Raw genomic sequence first — 12,775 nt, forward strand, 5'->3', positions numbered from 1 at the left:
ACAATCACCCTGATACCAAAACCAGACAAACATACTACAAAAAAAGAAAATTACAGACCAATATCACTGATGAATATAGAGGCAAAAATCCTTCACAAAATACTAGCAAACAGAATCCAACAACACATTAAAAGGATCATACACCATGATCAAGTGGGATTTATCCCAGGGATGCAAGGATTCTTCAATATATGCAAATCAATCAATGTGATACACCATATTAACAAACTGAAGAATAAAAACCATATGATCATCTCAACAGATGCAGAAAAAGCTTTTGAAAAAATTCAACACCCATTTATGATAAAAACTCTGGAGGAAGTGGGCATAGAGGGAACCTACCTCAACACAATAAAGGCCATATACAACAAAGCCACAGCCAACATCATTCTCAATAGTGAAAAACTGAAAGCATTTCCTCTAATATCACGAATGAGACAAGGATGTCCACTCTCACCACTATTATTCAACATAGTTTTGGAAGTCCTAGCCATGGCAATCAGAGAAGAAAACGAAATAAAAGGAATATAAATTGGAAAGGAAGAAGGAAAACTGTCACTGTTTGTAGATGACATGATACTACACATAGAGAATCCTAAAAATGCCACCAGAAAACTACTAGAGGTAATCAATGAATTTGGTAAAGATGCAGAATACAAAATTAATGAACAGAAATCTCTTGTGTTCCTATACACTAATGATGAAAAATTTGAAAGAGAAATTATGGGAACACTCCCATTTACCACTGCAACAAAAAGAATAAAATACCTAGCAATAAACCTACCTAGGGGAGCAAAAGACCTGTATGCAGAAAACTATAAGACACTCATGAAAGAAAGTAATGATGATACCAACAGTTGGAGAGATATACCATGTTCTTGGATTGGAAGAATCAATATTGTGAAAATGACTATACTACCCAAAGCAATCTACAGAGTCAATGCAATCCCTACCAAATTAACAATGGCATATTTTACAGAACTAGAACAAATCATCTTAAAATTTGTATGGAGGGCTTCCCTGGTGGCGCAGTGGTTGAGAGTCCGCCTGCCGATGCGGGGGACGTGGGTTCGTGCCCCGGTCCGGGAGGATCCCGCATGCCGTGAAGCGGCTAGGCCCGTGAGCCATGGCCGCTGGGCCTGGGTGTCCGGAGCCTGTGCTCCGCAACGGGAGAGGCCACGGCGGTGAGAGGCCCGCGTACCGCAAAAAAAAAAAAAAAAAAACAAAAACAAAATTTGTATGGAGACACAAAAGACCCCGAATAGCCAAAGCAGTCTTGAGGGAAAAAAACAGAGCTGGAGGAATCAGACTCCCTGACTTCAGACTATACTACAAAGCTACAGTAATCAAGACAATATGGTACTGGCACAAAAACAGAAACACAGATCAATGGAACAAGATAGAAAGTCCAGAGATTAACCCACGCACCTATGGTCAACTAATCTATGACAAAGAAGGCAAAGATATTCAATGGAGAAAAGACAGTCTCTTCAATAAGTGGTGCTGGGAAAACTGGACAGCTACATGTAAAAGAATGAAATTAGAACACTCCCTAACACCACACACAAAAATAAACTCAAGAGATGGATTTGAGACCTAAATGTAAGACCGGACACTATAAAACTCTTAGAGGAAAACATAGGAAGAACACTCTTTGACAAAAATCACAGCAAGATCTTTTTTGATCCACCTCCTAGAGTTATGGAAATAAAAACAAAAATAAACAAATGGGACCTAATGAAACTTCAAAGCTTTTGCACAGCAAAGGAAACCATAAACAAGATGAAAAGAGAACCCTCAGAATGGGAGAAAATATTCGCAACGAATCCACGGACAAAGGATTAATCTCCAAAATATATAAACAGCTCATGCAGCTCAATATTAAAGAAACAAACAACCCAATCCAAAAATGGGCAGAAGACCTAAATAGACATTTCTCCTAAGAAGACATAAAGATGGCCAAGAAACACATGAAAAGCTGCTCAACATCACTAATAATTAGAGAAATGCAAATCAAAACTACAATGAGGTATCACCTCACACCAGTTAGAATGGGCATCATCAGAAAATCTACAAACAACAAATGCTGGAGAGGGTGTGGAGAAAAGGGAACCCTCTTGCACTGTTGGTGGGAATGTAATTGATACAGCCACTATGGAGAACAGTATGGAGGTTCCTTAAAAAACTAAAAATAAGGCTTCCCTGGTGGCGCAGTGGTTGAGAGTTCGCCTGCCGATGCAGGGGACACGGGTTCATGCCCCGGTCCGGGAAGATCCCACAGGCCACGAACAGCTGGGCCCGTGAGCCATGGCCGCTGAGCCTGCGTATCCAGAGCCTGTGCTCCGCAACGGGAGAGGCCACAACAGTGAGAGGCCCGTGTACCGCCAAAAAAAAAAAAAAAACTAAAAATAGAATTACCATATGATCCAGCAATCCCACTACTGGGCATATACCCAGAGAAAACCATAATTCAAAAAGACACATGCACCCCAATGTTCATTGCAGCACTATTTACAACAGCCAGGTCATGGAAGCAACCTAAATACCAAATGGATAAAGAAGATGATACAATGGAATATTACATATATACAATGGTACATATATACAATGGAATATTACTCAGCCATAAAAAGAACGAAATTGAGTCATTTGTTGAGACGTGGATGGATCTAGAGACTGTCATACAGAGTGAAGTAAGTCAGAAAGATAAAAACAAATATTGTATATTAACGCATGTATGTGGAACCTAGAAAGACGGTACAGATGAACTGGTTTGCAGGGCAGAAGTTGAGACACAGATGTAGAGAACAAACGTATGGACACCGAGGGGGTAAAACCATGGTGGGTGGGGATGGTGGTGTGCTGAATTGGGCGATTGGGATTGACATGTATACACTGATGTGTATAAAATTGATGACTAATAAGAACCTGCAGTATAAAAAACCAAAAACAAACAAAAAAACTAACACTAAACTTTCTTTGGGTTATTTGTATGGAAATATGTTAATATAAATGTTTCAGACACTACATGAAATTTCTAAAAATCTTATATGTTCTTGTATAATGTTATAAGTCATAATTCTAGTTATTTAAAATGTATATCTCAGAAATAACTGAATTTCCTTGTCAATTGCATTATTATGAACTTTCATCAAATCTTTTTTTTTCTTTTTTTTCTTTTTAAGGATCCTCCAGTAGGAGCTGGGGCCTCAAGGATGCCTGCCTCTTTCAGAGTTTTGTTGTCTAGGGGATTGTCAGCCTCATGACTGCTCCTCTTTTTTTTTTTTGGCAGTACGCGGGCCTCTCACTGCTGTGGCCTCTCCCGTTGCGGAGCACAGGCTCCGGATGCACAGGCTTAGCGGCCATGGCTCACGGGCCCAGCCGCTCTGTGGCATGTGGGATCTTCCCGGACCGGGGCACGAACCCACATCCCCTGCATCGGCAGGCGGACTCTCAACCACTACGCCACCAGGGAAGCCCTCATCAAATCTTTAACCGTGGTCATTTTTAAGTCTTTTGTCATTTACGGAGCGTTCCGGGTGTACTCTGATGCTTTTGCAAAAATGTTCTTATAAAAGGGTTTCATCTTCAAGGAATTCATGGAAAAGACTCTGACAATACAGGTTTCTGGTAACTGACTATACTGCTGAACTGAATGAATGAGCATTTTCAGAACTCTAATGGAAAACTGATGGATTCATAAAAGTGCTAACAAAAGATCAAGATGAAAAAAAATTAATTACATGGGACTGAGTGAACTGATGAGGATGATTATAATTTTTGTGATTTTCTGTTTGAATAAAAAAAAGTTAATGTGAATACACCAAGAGCGTTAACAATGTATACTTTGATTTAGTAATTACTCTTCAAGGAATTCTTAAAGGACCAGTGACAGATACACACACACAGAGATTTCCATACAACTGATTTTCATGTTTAAAGGCAAAACAACCAATTTGGAAACAAATTATCCACAGCACAGGATTAAAACAGTATATGGGGGAATATTATACAGAGCCACAAAGAAGGAAAACTGTCCTGAACTTACATGGGGTCAGGAGGAGGGTATCTTGAACAGTTGAGCATGATTCCACCAGGAACAGAGGGGCATGCGTATACCTTTAGCAGCTCTGGTAGCTATTACCCTTCAAATCAGAGGCTGAAATCTAATTGGTTCTCAAGTTACAGCATGCACCAGATTTCAGCAGTTTCTGATTCAGCAGTCTGGGAAAGGGCCTGAGAATGTGTATTTCTCACAAGCTCTCAACTGTACTGATACTGATGCTGCTGGTCTTAGGACCACACACTGAAAACCACTGACTGCTATAGAATAAATTTTGAGAGGGGGGAGAAAAGCCCCAGAGGTAATGGCCAACAAGGAAAAAAAGGTATAGATTAAAAGCAGTTAGACATCCTTTTCAATAATTTAGGACATACATTCTCTTAAGTTTTTACTGTTTCCGTGCATATAAATTCCAGTAAGCTGTCAAATTTCCCCTAAAAGTTATCAGCTAACAATAGCAAAGAACAGCAGCATACCATCTGTATATTTTCTTAAGCAAAGTGCAACACTGACATATGAAGAGCTCTCAGTGAAATTAAGAACTGTGACAAGTGGCTTACAACTTGTTAGAAATGACCCGTATCATTTTCATAATTTCCATGAAAATTTCCAACTTACATGGGCACGTACAAAATATATTATGTACTTTGTAAATCATAAAACCAGCTTAACATCTTTATATTTATGTTGTTACTCAACATCTTTATGGACATACTTCATTTTGACAAGGTTAATAAAGATTGCTCTACTTATCAAGAAACGAGACTACTGAAAATGAGCAGCTGAAGAAAGATTCAGATTTTTTTATCCTGAAAACCCGCTTTCCAAAATGAACACATACGGCCTTTTGGCAAAGAAGAAAAGGCGCCTCTACTAAAGAGTCTGCCGTTATGTGTATGTTTCCAATGTAAAACTATATTAAAACAGCACATCATTCAAACTGAATTTCAAAAGCAGTACTCTCACTGAGTTTCCTTCATTAAACCTTATTCAAAGTCAAAAGTTCCTGACAATTCTGATAGTCAGCTAGGATATTTTGTCTTTGAAATCTATTTTCTAGACTACTCACACTTTTGTTCCATTTCTTTCATTTCTTCAGGAGGAATTTTCAATTTGTCAATATGTTCTCTAACAACACTTGCCCATTTCTGTAAAGAATCCAAAGCAGTCCAAGGCTTTGACATATCAACAACCAACGTAACTAGAGTGTCCTTCAGAGAAATGGCATCCAGTGAAAATTTAAGGAGGCCTTTGTGATACGGGTCTCCATCCAAGATCCATACATTACATCTTGTTTGATCTACAACAGACAAAAGAAAGTTACCAAGGCAACAGGATAAAGTCATTTCATCATCCAACTAACAATACTACTTGGTATTTTAAGGCATCTCCACAGGAGATGTCTCCTTTGGCAAGGTTCACCTACTTGGGTTACATCTACCAATTCAGTAAAGTCCTAATGAATACTCAAGAAAATGATTTAACTGCCAACACAGAAAATCAGCATCCTCTACTTCATATTTCTCAATCCCAAACCACAGACTGAATAACATGTTTCTATTCTTACCATCAGCAGATAGAGCCATGCATATTCAAGATATTATATACGAAAATGAGAAGGCAAGTGATCTATAGAAGAAAAAAATGGCTGATCAGATAAGAAAAGCTGGGGAGTAAATGACACTTTCATGTCGAAAAATGAGACGATGGTAAAAAGAGGGCAAAACAATCATAGGATACTACTATTTCACTATCGGAGGGAAAATGAACTGAAAATTTGAGATTCTTCAAGGTTAGCAAGAAAGCTAAAGTCTGCACACCAATACCTTAAGACGTTTAAAAATACCACTATATGAATCCCAATCTCAAACCAATAAAAGTATGCCCTAACATAACTATTTACTGACTGGCATGACACAGTAGGTCTCCTAGTAAAAAATGACACACTAAGAAAAGTCAAAGACTAATATTAATATGGACAGCAGTGCAACTTGGAAAGACTTCAGTAAACTTACATTACAAATAAACGACACTCACCATCCCTGTCTTCATCATGAACATTTAAGTACAAATATTCCAATCCTCTTCCTTTCTTGTACTCCTCTATTCCCTGAATTTTTCTTATTAAGCTTGTTTTTCCAGCTCCATCTTCACCTGTAAAAAAGGACAAATCTTTAAAATTATAATATGGATTATTAAAGAATGCTTTCTAGTGTGCCAAGAGAAAACCCAACTGGAACAAGCTTCAACCAAAAGGGTAATTTGCTGGAAAATAACTAGGTAATTATACAGGTGAAGATGCAGACTTCACCTCCAGGATTCTCTCTCCCTTGGTATCTCTGCTCCTCTTGTTAAGTCTCATTTTATCCTATTACAAATGGCTTCCTCTATGGGTATTTTTCAGGAGGCTCAACTCTTGTGCCATCCTCATTTAATCTACAAGGAACAAAAGACTCTCTGTCAGTTTTCAGTCTGAAGACTCTCAGGTAAAGACTCTTAATTGACCCAGCTGGGGTTATGTGCATACCTAAGGGCCACTCATGGAGGAAGGATAATACATAAAAACTGACCTGGGCAGGGAACTGTGACTGTAGCCTCACCAAAACCATGAAGCCGTAAGAAATATGCGCAAAGGAGAGGAGTGAGGATTGGGGATAGTGAGTTGGGCAAAAACAAGGGCAGAGAGAATGCAGAATAGACAAAAATAAAATGTAGACTTAAAAAATATTAATAGCAAGAAATCATGTGATTTAAACTTGGCACAAATTTTAAAAGTTTAAAACTAGGCTAGCTAGTCAATGTTTTGGTGAGTTTCTTTTATATTGTGAATTTATTTAAATACTACATGTTACTATTTCATGGACTTATTTTGTTATTGGCAATATTGTGTTATTGGTACTTAATAAAGATGAGTTTCTTGGATCTAAGGACTTATTTCTGAAGACTCATGAGTTCTCTGAGAATTTAAAAGTTATTTTCATTTTCATGTTAAGCACTTAAAAAATTCTATATGTCCTGGATCTTCTGAATAACTATCTTTATATCTAAACGCTGTCAGAAAATTGCAGTACCCACCTCTGCAATGGTGTTTATCAACCTTCTGGTACCAAGCTGAGGCCAAGTGATGCAGACGGAACAGAGAAGAGAGTGGCCACATAGGTATGCCAAACTCAAAAGAAAGTGTCCCAGAGCAGTCAGTGCTATTTTCAACTGTACTGGTCAGAATGGTTCTGAACCATTTCCAACATTTCACAGCAGTAAGTATAGACTTAACTAAGCAATAAAGAACTTGCCATTAAATGAGTATTTACTTTTCAGTACTATTTTTGCAGTGAACCATTAAAATGGTCCATCAAAATACAGACTGGGTTGAAAACAGGAATATCTATGATAATGACATGAGTTCCATTATGATCATGCTTAAAATGGACATCATAAGGTTAACCAGTGAAAAATAAAATACATAAATACTTTTTTTTAATTCATTTTATTTATTCATTTAGGCTGCGTTGGGTCTTCGTTGCTGCGCATGGGCTTTCTCTAGTTGTGGCAAGTGGGGGCTACTCTTTGATGCGGTGCGCGGGCTTTTCACCGTGGTGGAAACTCCTCCCCAGTGAATGCTGACCATCATTCATTTCACTGGAGTAATGGTTCTCCAAAATGCATCAGGAGGGCTTCCCTGGTGGCGCAGTGGTTGAGAGTCCGCCTGCCGATGCAGGGGACACGGGTTCGTGCCCCGGTCCGGGAAGATCCCACATGCCGCGGAGCGGCTGGGCCCGTGAGCCATGGCCACTGAGCCTGCGTGTCCGGAGCCTGTGCTCTGCAACCAGAGAGGCCACAACAGTGAGAGGCCTGCGTACCGCAAAAAAAAAAAAAAAAAAAAGAAAAGCATCAGGATAACCTGGGGGGCTTGTTAAAACACACTGCTGGGCCTCACCTCCTGGCTTTCTGAGTCAGTAAATCTGGGGTGGGGCCCATGCATCTGCATTTCTAACAAGTTTCCGGTGTTGCTGATGCAGCTGGTCCAAGGACCACACTTTGAGAACTCAGACGTTTAGATGTCACTTAGACGTTTACTACACTAAGCCAAGCGCTAGGATTACAAAGACCCACGGGTCAAAGTTGCTGTCCTAGGAGCTCATAAATTGGAGAGGGAAAACAAACAGAAGACAATTTCAAGATACTGTCATTAGGACTGCACTAGAGATGTGCAACAAGCAGGAAACCAGACCAAAGGGAAGATCCTGGATTTGCTTGGAAGTCAAAAAGGGCTTTGCACAGAAAGTGACACTTCAGCCAGATCTTGTAGTGTTAATGAACCACAGAGAGTTAGTCATTCCAGGAAGTAGGAAAGCATATACAGAGGCCTGGAGACAAAGAAGTGTCCTTCTAGAAGGGACAGATAATTTGAATGCATGAAATTTAGAATGTAAGGGGGAAAAGGAGCCAGAAAGTGAGAATAAAAAGGGAATGCCAGATCACAAAGGGCATCCTATGCCAGGCTGAGATGGTTAGGCTTTATCCTGAAGAGTCACTGGCAGTAGTTAGGTATTTTAGGAAGATTGCTATCACAGAGGTGTGGAAGAGTGACTGACAAGGGTAGGTTTGGGAGTAAGGAGACTAGATAATAGACAATTACTGGAGTCCTAGCAAGAAATGAGGTAGGCCTTAACTAAAGTATTAGTGGTGTGATGCGACAGCTGAACTCAAAGGCTGATTTGGCTGGGAGCTGGCAGCGAGGTTAAGGGAAACACAGAGGGCAGAGAAGACCCTCCCTTGCCACAGCTACAGTCGCGCCACCCCTCCTGTTCTACCACTTACCTTTAGGTGGTTGGTCCTAAGTCTTCCTTGCAAGCTTCCACCCCCACCCCCAACATTTGTGTCTCCCAGGGTTCCTTCTTCAGACCTCTATTCTTCTCGCTCTACATATAATTCTAGGGGAATCTCCACACAAGACTTCAATACCACCTATAATCTGGTGACTCACAGACTTCTTTCCAGCCTCAGTCTCTCCTGAACTACTTACTAGTAGTCATTATTTGGATGTCCCATAAATAACTCACATTTCAATATGCACAGAAGTATTAATATCATTATCTTGCATTTTCCCCCCAAACATTCACTTACATAATTATTAATAAAAGAGTCCCACATCAAGGCCCTTATCCACTGTTCCCTCTATTTAGAACATACTCTTCTATGTGTTACCTAAGCTTCTTCGTAACTTCCCTCAAATATCACTTCCTCAGGTAGGCTGTTGTCCCTAATCACCTCATTTAAAATCACAACCTCAATCAATCAATCAATAAAATCACAACCTCCCAACACCCCTACTGTTTCTTGTTTTTTCTCCATTGAACTTACTAACATAATACAGCTTTTTCTTTTTTTTTGCTTAGTCACTCCCTACCCCCCAAAACTCCAGAGGAACAGGCATTTTTGTGTTTTGATAACTGCTGCATCTCCAGTGCCTATTAACTCTTCATAGTGAAAAGTATATTCCTAATCCTCCTACACAGTAGCCACTGATAGATGTCTCAAACAACAAAAAAATATGCCAAGATATTAATACAAGTTTCACAAATCCCTGAATGAACAAATACAAATTCTGTCCCCTTACCCACTTAGGGAGGGTTCTTTTTTTTTTTTTTTGGCCGTGCCCTGCGGCATACGGGATCTTAGTTCCCCGATCAGGGGTTAAACCCATGCCCCCTGCAGTGGAAGCACGGAGTCTTTTTTTTTTTTTTTTAATAAATTTTATTTATTTATTTATTTTTGGCTGCGTTGGTCCTTTGTTGCTGCACGTGGGCTTTCTCTAGTTGCAGCGAGCAGGGGCCACTCTTCGTTGCAGCGCACGGGCTTCTCTTGTTGTGGAGCATGGGTTCTAGGCGCACATGCTTCAGTAGTTGTGGCATGTGGGCTCAGTAGTTGTGGCTTGTGGGCTCTAGAGTGCAGGCTCAGCAGCTGTGGCACACAGGTTTAGCTGCTCCATGGCATGTGGGATCTTTCCAGACCAGAGCTAGAACCCGTGTCCCCTGCACTGGCAGGCGGGTTCTTAACCACTGTGCCACCAGGGAAGTCCCAGCACGGAGTCTTAAGCACTGGACTGCTAGGGAAGTCCTGGGAGGGTTTTTAAACTTTAGTGTGCATTAATGCAAAAGCCTCAGAAGTCAGGACAGAAAAGGGATGAAATTTCAAGTCCATCAATGTGCTTCTATATAAGAAAAATTAAAGGACTGTAGTTTACCTCCCTTTGCCCACAGCCTAGTCAAACAGAGCCATCATTGGCTTCTGCTTCCATCTCTATGGAAGCAGCAGGAGCAGCAAACACACAGTGCCTACCGTATGCATCTAACCAGCAGTAATTCCAACACAACCACAACTCTAGCGGAATGATGATTACCTCCCATTTGAGGATACCTGGGGCTCAGAATTGTTAAAGTATCTTATCCAAAGTCTCAAACAGGTAGGAAATGACAAGGCCAGAATCTGAATTCATATGAATTGAACTCCAAAGCACCCTCTTTCCAATATACAACAAATAAACAATAATTAAATCTGTAGAAGACTATTAAACATACTGCTTATTATTTTTGTATTATGACAAAAGAATAAGACATTTCTGCTTCCAGGGGTCACTTATTTTCAGAAGAAAAAGAAAAATGATTTAATGCATTCCTCTCTGGGGGCAGCCTCTGAGTGATGGATGGTTATGTTCCCATTCTCCTGATTCTACCTCTAAGGATTGGGAAAGAAGTTTGTTTTACTATACTAATTTCTTCTCTCCTGGAATTTTAAACCTTGGGGACCCTTTTTGGGTTTTTTGCGGTACGTGGGCCTCTCACTGTTGTGGCCTCTCCCGTTGCGGAGCACAGGCTCCGGACGCGCAGGCTCAGTGGTCATGGCTCACGGGTCCAGCCGCTCCACGGCATGTGGGATCTTCCCGGACTGGGGCACGAACCCATGTCCCCTGCATCGGCAGGCGGTCTCTCAACCACTGCACCACCAGGGAAGCCCTTGGGGACCCATTTTAAGAAAAATTTTACAACATTAAATTTGGAAAAAAAGAGTATACTATCAAATAAATGGAATACGGTAAATATGGTAGTTAGAGATTTTTATATGGTAAATATGGTAGTTAGAGATTTTTTCCTCCCATTCTGTGATTTGAAATTTCTCATTTCTGGTAACAAATTACAAGTGTTCACAATGAGAATAAAGAACATTTCATAAACACACACAGGTTATAAGGAACTCTAACGACATCCTCTCTACTTAGAGATGAGGAAACTGAGGCCAGGCCACAGTCAACAAGACTGTGGGAACATGGTGACAGTAATCCAAATCTCCCAAGAGAATCCAAGTCAACCTTCTCAAGAGTGCAACTCCCCTTTGTCCTCAGAAGAAAATACAACGAGGGAAGAAAAACAGAAGAATATCTTATTCTCAAGAATATTCTAAACCTAACTAACAAAGAAGATTCTCAAGATGCTTGAAGACGCACTTTGCTTGCCGAAACAAAGTCTTTCTGGGAACAAAATTTCTCCCGTCTTCAACTTTAATGACATTTGGAAGTTACAGATGGTTGAAAATTAAACATTCATATTCTACACATTTTAAAATAAGTCTTAAGCCTCAATTATAATGACCATTTTCTGTTGCTGTCACCTTTTTTTTTTTTTTTTTTACACCTAAATGAACTCTGACATGATTTGTCTTGATGGCAAATGCAGACATCTGAAAACAGATTTCCTGAAAGGTCTACAGAGGCCAATGAAGACATACTCTGTAAACAAAATCTCATTTGTTACCTACTATTTCCAGAAATCTCATCTGAGGTATTTGCAAAGATATAGTCTTGTTCTAGGGTTATACACATCTTCCAACCACACTATTTGTTAGACTGCTTTTTCTCTCTGTCTTAACCCATCGGCCTCCCAGTTCTCTTCTCTCACTATATAAACATACCACTCAAAAGTGAACATTCACCAAGTTCACACCACGCTCTCATCCATTCCGTACCCTGCAGCTGAGTGATCTTCCTGAATCATGCCACTCTCCCTCTTAAGACCGTGAAAGGGATTCTAGTTAATGATATTCATGCTGAAGTATTTAAAGGGAAATATACCAACATCTGCAATTTACTTTGAAATGCACTTTTTTCATAGTTGCATGGTGGGACACATATAAGGCAAAAATAGTTAAATGTTAATGGAAGAATCTGGGTTTGGGTATATGAATATTAACTGTAAAATTCCTTCAACTTTTCCATATGTTGGGAATTTTCATAAAATGTCAGAAAAAAAAACCCTACGGGTCTTCCTGCTGTTCTCGCAGTAAAGGGCAAACTGTAAAGGCCAATGTCCCTTGCAAAGGCTCCCTCACCTTTCCTGCCCATCTCTCACCATGTCCCACCACCTGCACGCTAGGCTCCAGCCACTCACAACCTCTTCCAGTGCAGCAGAGAGGCCTTGCTCTCTCAAGTCTAAATCTTCACACATGCTTTCACTTCTTTCTGGAACATTCTTCCCCTCCCCTCACTGCACGTGCGAGAACCCTACCTTATCCTTCCTGTCTCAGTTTAGTCTCCTCTAAGAAGCTTTCTCTTATTGAAGTCTGGTTAAGCACCCTCCTTTGTACTTCCACAACATACCACACACTTCATATACTTCACTGTAGTGTGTCAGCTTATTTGTGTGTTTCCTTCAGTGT

At 40.3% G+C, this 12,775-nt stretch overlaps 1 protein-coding gene across 4 annotated transcripts in view; it reads right to left on the reverse strand.

Annotated features, from left to right (window-relative positions):
• The window catches only part of DYNC1LI1 (dynein cytoplasmic 1 light intermediate chain 1), a 46,274-nt gene that overhangs the window by 16,730 nt on the left and 16,769 nt on the right, over positions 1–12,775 (reverse strand). For 2 of the 4 annotated variants that reach the window (XM_019946906.3, XM_019946905.3), the window contains exons 3-4: positions 6,101–6,217; positions 5,133–5,363 (exon numbers count right to left, since the gene is read on the reverse strand). The exons of 1 other annotated variant lie outside the window; for it this stretch is intronic. In XM_019946906.3, the coding sequence (XP_019802465.1) occupies positions 5,133–5,363; positions 6,101–6,217 (348 nt within the window). The remainder of the gene's footprint in view (positions 1–5,132; positions 5,364–6,100; positions 6,218–12,775) is intronic. One more of the 4 variants, XM_019946907.3, reaches the window with a different exon arrangement.

Source organism: Tursiops truncatus, chromosome 10 (genome assembly GCF_011762595.2).
Source record: "Tursiops truncatus isolate mTurTru1 chromosome 10, mTurTru1.mat.Y, whole genome shotgun sequence".
In the NCBI taxonomy this organism is placed as follows: Eukaryota; Metazoa; Chordata; class Mammalia; order Artiodactyla; family Delphinidae; genus Tursiops; species Tursiops truncatus.